The sequence below is a fragment of the Drosophila pseudoobscura genome, chromosome 3 (genome assembly GCF_009870125.1).
Source record: "Drosophila pseudoobscura strain MV-25-SWS-2005 chromosome 3, UCI_Dpse_MV25, whole genome shotgun sequence".
NCBI classification, from domain to species: domain Eukaryota; kingdom Metazoa; phylum Arthropoda; class Insecta; order Diptera; family Drosophilidae; genus Drosophila; species Drosophila pseudoobscura.
The window spans coordinates 22,087,458-22,101,329 of record NC_046680.1 but is presented as its reverse complement, the minus strand read 5'-3'; the positions used below and the strand labels follow the sequence as shown (position 1 = coordinate 22,101,329).

At 48.1% G+C, this 13,872-nt stretch overlaps 2 protein-coding genes across 3 annotated transcripts; one reads left to right on the top strand and one right to left on the bottom strand.

Annotated features, from left to right (window-relative positions):
• Positions 1-359: 359 nt before the first annotated feature.
• LOC4805616 (translation initiation factor IF-3) lies at positions 360-1,691 on the top strand. The gene is made up of 3 exons (XM_001361953.4): positions 360-747; positions 812-1,158; positions 1,252-1,691. Exons 2-3 carry the CDS (start codon positions 1,062-1,064, stop codon positions 1,536-1,538), a joined length of 384 nt encoding a protein of 127 aa, XP_001361990.2. The 5' UTR covers positions 360-747; positions 812-1,061; the 3' UTR covers positions 1,539-1,691.
• On the bottom strand, positions 1,591-12,564 carry mAChR-A (muscarinic Acetylcholine Receptor, A-type). Of its 2 annotated transcripts, none has more exons than XM_004444503.3 (5): positions 11,805-12,564; positions 7,042-8,163; positions 6,794-6,977; positions 6,531-6,718; positions 1,591-4,849 (listed from the first exon to the last, which is right to left on the bottom strand). In XM_004444503.3, exons 2-5 carry the CDS (start codon positions 7,983-7,985, stop codon positions 3,676-3,678), a joined length of 2,490 nt encoding a protein of 829 aa, XP_004444560.2. In that variant the 5' UTR covers positions 7,986-8,163; positions 11,805-12,564; the 3' UTR covers positions 1,591-3,675. The 2 variants fall into 2 exon arrangements, with proteins under 2 accessions (XP_004444560.2, XP_001361989.3); XM_001361952.4 differs by having other exon boundaries at positions 6,582-6,718.
• Between the last annotated feature and the right edge of the window lie 1,308 nt (positions 12,565-13,872).

The window sequence follows — 13,872 nt, the reverse complement described above, 5'->3', positions numbered from 1 at the left end:
TGTCTTGGGGGGGGTGACGGTGACGGTTGCGCTTCCGCTGCGGCTGGGGCAATTTGCATGCGAGAGACCCTGGCCACAAAGGCGCAACGTGTGGCACATACTAATGGCAGCTGTGGTGGTGAGTGGTTAAGTGTGGACGACCTGGGCGGTGGATTGGCACGCGCCCGCGCTTCCGTGCGGGACCAGTTCTTAGCCCAGCCCAGCCCAGCCCATAGCCGGAAGTTGTTAGTGTTTCGGCCATGGTCTTTTATGGCCAAGCGGTGACAATGGGCAAACTGTTGAGACAGAAATCAAAGCCCACTCTTTCCTCCCCGGTCGTGGTCAAAGTTGAGTGGGTCACTAAACTTGCGGCATACACATACATACATACATACATCTATAGTCTCTTGACCGGGGAAGTTGTGTCTGCCACCACAATTAGCGTCGATTGTGGCCAGTGGAGCCACAGCCATAGCCAGAGCCCCAGCCAGAGTTGATTGACATTAGGGGCTTAGACTAGGACTAGGACTACGACCAGTGGGCCCATGTCCGTGTCTGTCTGTGTTCGGCCTGGCCACTGGCACCCACGCAAGCCTCATGTGAATATTGATCCTGTCTGTCCCTGCCCCTGTCTATGCGATTATTATTATTAATGGTCACGAGCGCGGAAAACTTTGCATTGCAATTTTTCGAGTCAGTTGCCCAGCCGCTCGCCTGACAAACGGCCGCACACACCTGCCAGTGTCCTGGAACGCGCACCGCCAGGAGGTACAGTTTTGCGTCGTATCGGAAAAGCCCAAGAAAATCAATACTAATGAGCCATTAAATGTAGTCCTCAGCTGCTCCTTCGACTGAAGTCTAATGAGTGTGACAGCAGCGGAAATTGAATATTGAGTGTAGCCAAGCGGATGCAACAGGAAATCACATTAACCGTAGTCGCAGCAGAAGCAGCAGTAGCATCAGCAGCATCAGCATCAGCAGCATCCTTTTGTCATTATCCCTGCGGCTGCAAAAGGTATAGGAAGGAAGAGCTAAAACGGAAGTCTTAGACGTAATGCCTTACGACTTACTGGCTGCCTAGCATGGGCTGCTCCAGTTCCAAGTCCGACCCAACGATAGACGACACTAAAGGCCCCGTGTCGGCCAAGTCGAACAGAATGGCCAGCAATAAGGAATACCGTGAGTGCACCGGAGCCCCCGATTGAGTTGCCTATTACCGGTCTCTCTCTCTCTCTCTCTCTCTCTCTCTCTCTCTCTCTCTCTGTCTGACAGCTGCCTCGGAGGCCTTTACCATTCCGCTTGACACAGAACAGCAGCCGGAGATGCCTCTCAACGAGACCTTGAGACAGCCACCCAAGCGCATTCAGCAGCTAATGCAGGAGGCGGCCCACTCGGAGCCGCCCACGCTCGAGGAGCTGGAGGACAAGCAGCAGAAGGCGGAGCAGAGGCGCCAGGAGTTGATGCAACAGAAGCTGGAAGCCATCCAAAAGAATGTTCAGATACTGATGCGAGGACACAGCGATGGAGACGGCCATGGAGAGGAGAGGAATACAAAGTAAAACCCGAATATTTCCAACCAGCACTCTGCTTAGGAAAGGAAAGATTTTGTCAGCCTGCTTTTCATTCACATGTTTTATTGTTAGCTTTAATGCATATATGTATTACTATATATCATAGTGTATTTCCAAACAATTAGATTGTATGCAATTAAACCTCCACTCCACTTTACTTCACTCCACTCCCCTCCAATCTCATCATCAAAACGCGTCCTACTCGTACTGTAATCCTCTTACTATATATTTGTATGTACTTCAATCTGTTCGTCGTAGTCAAAAGGTTATCTATATGTATGTATTTATGTATATATACTCGTATTAGGTTGGTTTGCTCGATTGGTGTTTTGGTTTTGCTGAGATAATCGTTAATCGTACTACATATGCTTCATTTGGATGTGCGTGTGGTTGTAAATCATGTCTTTTGGGTTTGTAGTAGGTTTACTTGGTTTGGTTGCCAGGCTAAACTCCATATTTATATATAGCTATACTCGTATGTATATAGTATAATATATCGTATCGTATCGTTAGGTATAAATACGCACGTCTTGTGCCGCAGAGACTACAAATGTTGCTTTGATTTCAGCTTGATTTCGCCTCCAGAGGCCTCCGACAATTTGTTAGATCATTCGATTAGTTAGCTACACACTCATAAAAAGGGTTTCGATCCGGGCGTACCGATTATCTTTTGCTTAGACTGTATTTTTCTATTTTTGTATTTTATTCTCTCATATGCTTTTAATATGCTTGCAATTTTAGTTGGAGTTACTTGATTTGGTGCATTTCGAAGATACTTCGGATTTAAGAACTATGTCGATCGATTCGGCCATGCCGCAGCAAGATATGTTCCTCCAGTCGAGGGAATCCCAGCTTTATATGTATATATGTATGTCGACACAACCTTGTGGGCTCTCATAAGCACTAAGTTCATTCCATCTCCCCGCCTGATGCACCTTCGACTGGAGGCATCTCTTGTCTGGTCGTGTCTATTGCTTTGGGTTACATTACTCTTTTCGCTGTTGGGTTTTTTTTCATTATTTATCAGTTACAAAAATGTTTTGTTCTTAGTTTTTGAACTATGGTGGGTTTCGTTCTTAAAACATACATTGTAATAATCGTAATTTAATGCATATATGTACACATATATGTATGTACGTACGTACTACTGGTTCAATACAAATTTTTGGTTTGCTTTCTATGCACATTTATGTATATAAAAACTGACTTCAACCTATCAAAAAACGAGCAGTACGATCACATTTCCCCCCAGCTATAGTCCCCCCCTAACATTTCACAAAAATTATGATCTAAATGGGAACCCAACGATGCAACCAGCCCCGCGGAACCACCAACTTCATTTCCGTTTCCGTATTCGTAGTTTGAACTTGTATTAAAGCTTTTTTGGTTTTGGTTTTTCCCCATTTCCTATACTCGTATGTGGAGGATGACTTCTTGCATCCAACACCTAAAGCTTACACATGGGTATATTTGCCTGGTGTATATTATATAATATAATTATAATAATAATAATAATATATATGCATGTATGCGTGTGTATATACTGTATGTTTTCCAAGTCGTAATCCATTAAATTTGTATTAAATTCTTTGCCTGGAGCATGTGCCTACCTAAACGCCTAACAAATGGAATTCGATCCGCTCCGATACGAACCATCTCTTGTGTCTGATCTGATCATGATCATCGCTCAAATGATTTTGGGCCTTAAGCACGATGGGTCGAGAGGGCTGCTGAACTTAATGGCATAAACCTGAGGAAGCTTGGGTATATCTTTGGTGAGAACATTGCTGGAGTATAGTCCGGCGTTAAAGGATCGTCTGATCTTGAAAGCCTGTGGCCAAACTTACATAGCAACCCTCCCGAAGCAGGGGTGTATACATATACATATATATTCGTGTATATAATCCGGGGCTAGACATAAAAAAATCAGTACTGCTTGTCAATGGGTAATAACTAAGCCTATTTATGGTTTCCTTGCCAAACATATCCTCCCTTCCTTCCTTCCTTTAGCACACAACATTTATTGCAACTATACGTAGTTTTCCGAACTGAATCTTAGCCTAAATATATATATTTATATATATGTATGTAGTATGTATGTGTATGCGTGGGTAGTGTGTGAGATCTAGTTGTAGACGCCGCGCACCATGCCCTCGCGGTTCCGGGTGTGCCACTTGCAGGTGAGGATACGGATGTAGGTGCGCCGGAAGGATGCGTTGCAGAGGGCATAGCACATGGGGTTGATGGTCGAGTTGATGTAGCATAACGCGTAGAAGAAGTCCCACAGCTCGGCGGGAATGCAGTCCGAGCAGGTGGTCAGCGGCTTGATCAGCACCAGGATATTGTACGGCGTCCAGGTGATGATGAAGCTCAGCAGAATGGCCGACAGCGTCTTGGCCGCCTTCGTCTCCTGCCGCTTCTCCTGCGACTTCTTTTTCTTCTTGGCCGCCGCATTGCGGGCATTCATGAGGGCGTGCTGCCCCGCAGCCCCACCCGCTGCGCCGGCGGCTCCTGCCTTGCCCAGCTGCTTGGGAATGACCTTGGCATTGAGCAGGCGGGCATCGTGTTGGGCGTGTGACATGCGCCGTCCCAGCGGAAGGCTGAACTCGGAGTCTCGCGACGGCAACGGCCGGCGGGTGGCCAGAGGGGGTACGGTGGTGACTGCAGCACTGCTGGCCAGTGTCGAGGGCGTCGCATCCTCTTGTATCATCTTGATGGAGGGCGCATAATCGCCTTGGCCGACTGCCACTGCGCTTGCACCTACCGCAGCGGCTTCTCCTGAGCCTGCTCCTACTCCTCCTCCTCCTCCTCCTGCTGCTCCTGCTCTGCTCATTGCCGCATTGGATGAGGCTCCGTCCGAGGGCAGGCGAATGAGTATCGTGTAGACCGAGTCCTGGCTGACGGAGCGGGAGTTAATGCGATTGATCACGGGCAGCGTGCGGGAGTCACGAACCGCCGTATTAGCGCTATTCCCATTCGCATTCGCGTTTCCATTGCCGTTGGTGTTGCTGCAGCTGGCCGTTCCATTCGCCGTGGCCATTCCCAAGCCCAGGCCGATGGCAGCTCCGTTCCCTGTACTGGCGCCTCCCGCGTTCGCCGCCGCACCGCTATTGCTGCTGTTTTGACTGTTGTTTCCGGTGGCATTCAGCTCCTGCATCTGCGAGATAGAGCTGAGTGGCATCGGGGGCCGGGCCAGGGGCGTGGGCGAGACATCCGACAGCAGAATGCTGGGGGGCCGTACTCCGCTCGTACTGCCCCCCATCGAGTAGTTGTCCCGCATCACGTTCATCGAGGTACATCTGTTGGGGCGAGAGGTAGAGAGAGGAGAGAAAGGATGTGCCATTGGTATCGCATATTCCTGCAAACTCACAGACAAACGCACATGCTGACACACACATACACCCACAAGTGCCAGCACTATGATGGCTGATGGCAGGCAACAACAAGATGGCTGTCAGACCACAGCTGAAGCATCAGCAGCAGCAGCAGCATCAGAACAACAGCATCATGGGGCAGCGGATGCATCTGCTCTTCTAACTGGCATACCCATGCAGTCACACAGACACTCACACAGCTACAGGATGCTACTACACAGATACTCATGCATGTGCAGAGTGCGTTGTGGATGGAAACGAGTAGCGGGATATCTGAACTGAAATCGATTACTCATCGGAATGCTGGGCCACGCATCATTTGAAAGGAGAATGTGCGACCAAAGGGTGGATGGTGACCGGAAATAAGGGGGTTTCCCCCACAATGGGCACATGTCCATGCAGATTCATCGGAAATTTCAGTTACATCAATTGTTTCGATGACACTGCCTTCAAAAAGAGGCAGGGATAGAGGGAGAGACTCTAATGGAATTTACCTGGACGGTTGGGGCTTGCATGAAACTGCACTGATTAGAGGTAACTTGTGGCACATGGAATATCAATAGATCTATGTCAACAGACAAAACAGATAGCAGAGTAGGAGTACACATACAAGATGTATATCTGTGCGTTTTATGTAGCTTGGAAAAGAATTATTCCATTGAAAAGGATATAGAAACAAGTATTTCTATTAAGGAATAGAAGATAATGATAAAGTGAGACAAATCAACAGCAAACTTTGTAAAACTCGGAAAATGTTATACTTCTAGTGGCTGGCATTAATAGAAACTGCAGACAAGATATGGCCGTATAAATTCCGCTAACCATCGTTTTAGAAATAAAATCGCCATAAATAGAAACCTTACACACAAAATAATTGAATTGCAACTCAAAATTCGTTTTATCGTCAAATAAAATTACACAAAATTGGAAACTAACAAACCCTTAAAATTAATAAACTAAAAATTCATGAAAACGGAGGGTAAACTCAGACAAAAGGCACACATTTCGCTGGCACATTTTCGAAAAATAAACTGAAATAAACTGAAGAACCAATATCCATCCCTGGCAGGGGCGTTGCATTTGCATGGGGCACAGTTCAAGCCACCGCCTCTGCCATGTTGCAGAGTTCTGTTTGTGCGAGGACTTTGATGGATTTGTGGGGGTTTTTTTATGGAGATGGCTATGGGGATGGGGATGGGATTAGTGCAACTGAAAGCTTTTACCGGCGATGGATGTGTGGCATTTGGCAGCAGAACTCTGAGTTTTTGTTAGCTGTTGGTTTTCTTAGTGGGTAAACATCGAAGAGGAGAAGGAAATCGAAATTTATAAAGTGTCTGTTTCTGTTTATCTTTGTGTTCGGTGGGCGATGGGCAGTGGTCAGTGGGTGGGGGGTGGTGCGCTCTAAGTGCAATTGTTGCATTAATGCAGTGCATATACACACATCCACACATGTACAGAGGGACATACGTGTGTGTGTGTGTGTATGGGAGTGCAAGGGGTGCTAGAGGTGCGAGCGGTGCGGTGTCGCTTACTCGAAAATACGAGTAGACAATAGACGATAGAATAGACGATAAAAGATCAGAATTTTGATTGCTTGTTTTACTACCTGGAGACGGAGCTTTGTAAAGGAGTTTCAATTGTTACTGGTGTTGCATACCCTAAATCAGAAGGCTCCTCCTGCTCGTAGGCAAAGTCGTCGGAGTCCTCGCGCCCGGAATGCCACCACGCAATGCACCACTCCTTGACGCTGCCGAAGCAGTTGTACGGCTTTTTGATTGTATTGGTGCTTTTGATCTGCAAGGACATAGGCACCAAAGATAAGTATCTGCATTTCAGATGGGATAAAAGGGGTATAGGGGGGAAACCCACGCTTGACTTGCGCGAGTGCATGCCGTGGTAGCCGGAATCGAGGACCATATTCGTCATGTAGACACTCTCCGCATCCGCAGAGCTCTCGGAGCGCGGCCGTCGCCAGGTGTCGTGATCGTTGGCGCCCAACTGGGCGAAGGCCAGCAGGCCGCCGCCCGCATGATTGACCACAGTGTTCTCGTCACTGAAAAGAGATGCATCTTAGGGGGATCCAACGCATGGGATTTAAGTGATTTAAGATCACTCACCTGCTGTTCGACCGCTTGCTGGAGTCCTTCTTGCCCGCCTGCAGATTGGGCAGGTCCTTCTGCCGCTTCTTCGTTTCGCGCCAAATGCGCCAGTAGAGGAAGCACATTATCGTGACGGGAAAGTAGAAGGCGGCGAGCGCTGTGCCGAAGGTGATGTACTGGTTCGTCTCGATGAACTGGATGTAGCACTCGTCCTTGGGCACCGTGCGCTTGCCCTCGATGTAGGGCCAGCTGTAGATCCAGGGCGGCCAGAGCAGTAGGCTGATGCCCCAGGCGGCGCCGATCATCACCGCCGCCCGGTTGGTGGTGCGCTTGGCGCGGTACGTGAGCGGCCGAGTGACGCTGAAGTAGCGATCGAAGCTGATGATCAGCAGGTTCAGCACTGAGGCGTTCGAGGCCAGGTAGTCGAGGGCCAGCCAGGTGTCGCAGACGATCGGCCCTAGCGGCCAGTAGCCCAGGATGGTGGTAACCGCGAACAGCGGCATCGAGATGGCGCCGATGGCAAAGTCCGCGATGGCCAGCGAGAAGAGGAAGTAGTTGCTGATCGTCTGCAGCTGCTTGTCGATCTTGAAGGAGATCATCACCATGACGTTGCCCGCCACCGTCACCGTGCTCAGAATCGCCGCTACGAAGCCCATGACCACCATCGAGGCAAGCGAGTAGCGCGGCCCCTTCGTCTCGAAGACCATCGAGCCGTTCGTCTGGTTGGCGTAAGGGTACGGATCGTACAGTCCGCTGGCCGCTGTCGTGGTCAGATTTTCGAGGAGGGCCGTCAGCAGGGTGGTGCCTGTCGACGACAGGTGCGCCGGACTGCTAGTCGTCGTTGTGGTTGTGGTCGTCGTCGTCGATGTGGTCGTTGTGCTCGTAGTTACGGTTTTAAACAGAGGCTCAAGTATGCTGGGCGGGCCATGGGCGGCAAGGGCCAGGCTCATAACCGGCTCCATGGCGAATACGTGATATTTTCAGCAAAAGCTTTTCAAGATTACACTTCCTTTTCGCTTCTCTCTCTCTCTCGCTGTCTCGTTCGCTGTGTGTTCTTGTCCCCTGTTTCAGTTGGCTTTCATCCTCTGCTTATCCTTTAGGCTGCACCCACGCAAGGCGTTGGCCATTTTTCCACTGGCCCTGCAAGCAATAAAAATAACTGTGTATTCCACAAGGCTGAACAGCGATGCGACCAAAGGATTACCCTAACCAAAGACCTATCAACGAGAGCTCCTGAAAGTTTAAAGGATTATTCAATTGATTCTGATTTTAATATTTATGTTCGAAATTATTCGGTCGGAACAAATTCCCGAAATTTCATTAAGCTTTTAATTGGTTTTTGCTGCATATCGTTAGCGGTTGATGTAAGCCCTAATGAGTGCGAAAGTGCACCAATGCATCAATATCCACATAAACCAATTTCATGCAGCAGTAATCTACGTGTCGTACTCCCCGAGAGCCCGATTGTTATAGTATAGGGTGTCACAATTTCCGTATGCCCATCGTATCCCATCCCATCCCAGCCCCTTTGGCAGCCATCGGACATAAAACAACGAGATAGTAAAAGGCGAGAATTATGAGGAGCTGTCCAAAGCGCAGGCCTTTGATATATCCCATCCCATGCTCCGCAGGGGCAAAGGCAAATGCAAAGGCAGAGGAGGGGCTGAAGGGCTGGAGGACCAAGGAAGCGCAATAATATATTTACAATGCCAGGGGCCTGACTCGCTTTGTCCTTGCTGCAAAATGACATTTTCTGTGTGATTTGTTTTAATGAAAATGTCTATGCAAATGTAAATGAAAGCTTGCCTCCTTGCCAGAACCGGCCCGCCCCGCCCCCTGGCTACGCCCACGACATTTGTTGTTTGCTGCCTGCCGGATATTATTGTAACCACGAAGCACAATGGGGCCACATGCAACAGTCGAGGAAAGAAGTTGACTGCCTGTCGGTGGCAGACTCCTGACTTTGGCACGGAAATGTTCGAGGCGGCTTCCTCTGACACTTTTCAAAACTATTGATGTTGTCATTGGGTCTATATATATACACGCTTATAGTCCTCCACACATATCACCCCGTGGAGGGACACTGTTCATTTGGCAGGCATTGTGCAAGTTCGATTTCGAAAGTTTTTTAATGAAAATAAGTTACGCATACGACGTGCTGGCCACCTGATTGATAGACACTGATACGATATGAATAGGCGTGTCCCATGATTGACTGGCATTCAGTACTAGATGCCAGCTTATTTCCTGTATTGTGTGCTGCCTGTAGGCGGATAAGGAGGTGGAGCCGCTTCCACACGATTCAGTCCACACAAAGCGTGGGTCATTCCCAATTAAAATGAAGATTTCTTTATTTGAATGCAGGGATTATCTTCGATTGTTCTACGTAGCCACTTCAACGAAGTTCAAGTCCGGGCAAAGGACGAGTGCATATGAAAAATGGTGCACATTTCAAGGCTCATTCAACCGCAAGAACCACACGAAACGATTCAATTAGGCATTCGATTGGCACCCACATATGTACATATATGTATGTAGTATGTAATTGATCCCTACTCGGGCTAGTTCATAGTTGAATGTGTATAATTTTACTCAATTGAACTTTTAGTAGAGATTAATTCATGTAAAGTGTGATTGACTTTTGACCGGTCTGGTGGGTAGGTTATTCTGCAGGATTAATTGGCACAATCTCGAATGGATGTTCAATTAAATGCAGCGCTGGCCAATAAATCAATCAAAATCTGGTTATTTATTTCGTAGAAACCACACACCACCCAGTGGGAGGACTCACGCTCCCACCCACACTCACACTAACACAGACATGCGTATAAATCAATTGGGGAAAACAAGCTAACGGCAAAGTGGGCAAAACCAATGGGGCGCCACAAATTGAGCCGCCATATCGCATTGACAAAACCAGAAATAACAACGTGCTGCCGTCGAAGAAAAGGAGAATAAAATAAAACCAGCCGGCAGTCGAGTCGGCAAAACATTTCCAAGAAATGAAAAACAAAATCTCACGATTCGTACTCGTACTAGCATGAGGGATGTGAGTCCTGGGATGGTCTCACACAAAGTAGTTTCACCGTTTGCTCCTGCGGTTAAGTCCAGTCCTGAGTACGTGATTTGGTCCAGGCCACGTCAGCTTATGTTGGCCCAGGCCACAGACAGTTGGCAGTAGCTGTACTGTACGGTCTGGGCCGTCTTCCTTTCGGGCACATTCAAATTTGTCAGACGACCGCTCCCTTTGGCTGCCAAATAATCGAATTCAGCGTCTGGTTGCCGTGCCTCGCTTTTTGCTTGCCATAAAAAAAGGATTTATGGATTTATTATCAAATGCGTTGGGCTAATGGCATAAACAAACACACCCATACAGGGTGGAGGAGGAGGAGAAGGAGGAGAAGCAGCCGGTGTGGGAGTCCCTTTTCTCTGACACACACACACACATGTAGTCGTGCAGCGAGAGAGAGGGAGATCTGAACAACCTGCGGCCCGCGAGGATTTGTTTTGCCATTTATTAAGCTATTTTTATGACAGAGCCCATAAGCTTGTGGCACGCGGCTCGCATCACGCGGCAGGATGAAGTGAATACAGTAAGCAACCGCTAATCGAATCAAAAATAGTATCAATTCACAAATACACTAAGGACACGTAGTCGTTGCAGGCTTCATCCATGATGCTGCATCTATCAACCAATTATTGGTCTTGCATTTTCTATCACACTCTCAAATCAAATCGAATCTTTTGTTTGAATAATTCACATTTTACCTTAGCCTGTGCTCGCAAACAGCACTTAATTCTCAGAACGGACAATTCTAATGAACTCAGAACCGACAATCCTTCAATTACCAAATTGAAATTGTAAATTCCTCATCTAACAAAAGGTTGAATTAGCTCAGAGGTTTTTCAGGCATATATGTACGGTCAGAGAGCTTAAACAATAAACTGCCATCATTCACATTTGTTGATATTTGCTTTCCTACGAGTAGTAATTCGAGTTTCTTGCATATAAACAGTTTCCAGGGAACTGCTTGATATAGTTTTGCATACAATTTCCAAATTTTGATTGGCATATTCGTGTGTGTTGCGTTCCCGGTGCCGTTAAGCGACTTGCCACTGTCACCTCATCTAATGTGCGTACGAGTGAGTGTTACTGCAGCAGCTCATCAGCAGACGCCTTTTATTTGCTGGATGTGGGCGGGCGGATATTCGGGTTCGCTACATTTTATGCGGGCCTACTTTCACCCAAACACACAAACACACACATACAGTGTATACATACGCACCACACCCGCACAAGACAAAGCGTGCTTCGTTGCGGAAAAGGAAAAGCTTAAGGAAAACGCTGGGAAAACTAGCTGCATACTTTTGTGCGTCTTGTATGCTGTGACTGTGACCCGGGCCCCTTCCTCTGGTTTATGTTAATTTTTGCGCGAGTTTAATTGCTTGCCACATGGCTGAGATGCTGGCTAGCAGCCTGCTTTTGGCCCGTCTGCATGGGCCGGGCCGTGCCGTGCCATGCCGTTTCGCTCTCTTGTTTGCGGAAATTAAATTGCTGGACTGGCTTTCACCTTATGCTTGGGCTACCCGCTAAGCATATTGCCCCAGCCGAGTGAGCAGAGGAGGGTACAGCAGTGTGGGTGGTTGAACCGCGCCCCACCGACCTACTCGCACAAAGTTTAATCAAAACGAGAGCACTGGAAACAGCGCTGGCAGCGCTGCCAGTGACAGCGTTAGCGCCAGCGTCACCTACACAAACACACAGCACCGCTCTGACTTACATGCGCTGCTGCTGCTGCTGCTGCTGCCGCTTTCGCTCTCCTCTCTTTCTGCGGATGAAAGCGTCGTCCTGTTGTTGGTGTCCCTGGTCTCTCTGTACCTCTCTCTCTCTCTCTTTCTTTCTTATTGCTTATTTCGCACGCTCAGCATCGCTGTTGATTTTGGCCATTTGCCGCTCCCAAAAGTATGCTTTGTAATTTTTTGTATTGTGCGCGCACATCTTTGGTTGTTTCGGCTGCTTCTGCCGCTGCTTCTGAAGCTGCTGCTGCTGCTTCTGCTGCCGCTGCCGGGCCGGCCACACTCTGTTACAAGAGGGTTGTGGGTGAGGTTGCGGGGGGCTTTTTCGCCAATTTTATTATACACAATGCTAGCTGCGACGTCGGCGCCAGCGTCGCCGTCAGCGTCTACGCTTTGACGCTTTGCGTGCCCAAAGTTTCCACATTTAACATTGTAATCAAGTTTATTATTTTTTCCTCTCGCACTCGATACAACAAATGACACGTCAGGCCCACTGCCACCGCCACTGCCACTGTCACTGCAAAATCTGTTTGCTCTTCTTATATATTATTTACAATATTTTCCTAATTTTATTTAATTATTTCTCGCATTTTCACTAAAGCCATGTAACAAACACTTTTTTTTAACGTTCTTTGCACGCGTCCGCTGCGGGGACGACTCCCAGTTTTGGGAGAGAACTTTTGAAGCGCACGTTTCCAAATCTCGTCCGGGACTGAAGCTGAAAATTTCAAGCATATACCTTAACGGTACATCGCGCGAGATGAGAGCAGAGCAGAGCAGCGCTACAGAGAGAGCACGGAACAGGCCCGAGTGCCAGATCCGGAGCCGATTGCCGTTCGGCTCGGCTTTCTTTGTGCTGGAATTTGTGTTTGTTGGGGCACAGCACAGCACAGCCCAGCACATGCGAGCATCCTCTACGACACCCTCGCACAAAGGACGCGCCTTGGCTAATGCGTGGGTGGTAAAAGCGGAAAAATGCGAGACTCCCTCCCCCGCCTTCACTGCGTGTGTCTGTGTGTGTGATTGGGTTAGTGCTGCCAAGTTGCAGCCATAGCCGAAAACCCTGGTGGCTGAGTGGGAGTGGGAAGGAGCATCGAGAAATGGATGAATATGAATGAAACCGCCGCAACAGTCCATCCAAAGCAGAGGGGGTTGGGGGCCTTTGGGGTTGGCTAGGAGAGAGCACACGAGCCCCACGGGCATTCCTCAAGCACGCTCGCCATCTTTGTAGCAGTTCTCGTTGCCTACGATATGCCTGTTTTGTGCTCTTCATCAGCAGAAGGAGCAGCAACAGCAGCAGCTGGAGGAGCAGAAACAGCAGCGCAGCTGGTGAAGCAGTAGCCCACTGCCTTTTCAATGGGACTCTGGGGCGAATGGGGCATGCGAACAAGTGTGACACGTTAGTCCGAGTGGGGATGAGTGTGTGTGTGAGTGCGCGGGAATTTCCGTGAAGTAGGTACGCTGGAAAAGCGCATTCTCACATTTCAATTAAATAATGCCACGCTATATTTCAGCTGTTCTGCCACGAAACCATCTCCAACCGAGTGGGGCGTATAGTCATGACTTTGGGTCAGTCAGGACTTACTTACAGAGGAAACAACTTTTAATAAACTTAACAATGAGTATACAAAGTAGTGGGGTTCCGGCAAATGCATATACCCGCTAGTCGTGGAGAATAAGGGTATATCAGACAGTAGGGTGGAAAGGTTTTCCTGGTCAAGTACAACTACTAACTACTTCAAGTCTCACTGCTTCGTTGAACTGTAGTCCATACGAGTCTTATGTGAGCGGACTCATTCATCGACGTAACCCCTAACTCTCTTGATAATTCGACTTCCGGTTTGTTTACCATTGTAGACCTCTAACACGAAGCTATTTTATTATTAGGAAAACCACTAATATTTATCCCAAAACAAATCAAATCTGCATTCGATAGTGGGTAAATAAATATAGTCTATACTAATTAGGTAAAAACTATGTACAAGAAACTCTCGGTCCAGTTTATAATTAGAGGATGTAGCTAGCGATGATACGTTGAGTTCAGTTGAGCCC

Bases quoted from the DNA above. Each gene is read 5' to 3' on its own strand.
- LOC4805616 (XM_001361953.4), top strand. From the start codon at position 1,062: ATGGGCTGCTCCAGTTCCAAGTCCGACCCAACGATAGACGACACTAAA. The intron at 1,159-1,251 runs GTGAGTGCACCG...TCTGTCTGACAG, and splicing joins GGCCAGCAATAAGGAATACC to CTGCCTCGGAGGCCTTTACC.
- mAChR-A (XM_004444503.3), bottom strand. From the start codon at position 7,985: ATGGAGCCGGTTATGAGCCTGGCCCTTGCCGCCCATGGCCCGCCCAGC. The intron at 6,719-6,793 runs GTGGGTTTCCCC...ATGTCCTTGCAG, and splicing joins TGCACTCGCGCAAGTCAAGC to ATCAAAAGCACCAATACAAT. The intron at 4,850-6,530 runs GTAGTAAAACAA...TCGCCCCAACAG, and splicing joins TTACAAAGCTCCGTCTCCAG to ATGTACCTCGATGAACGTGA.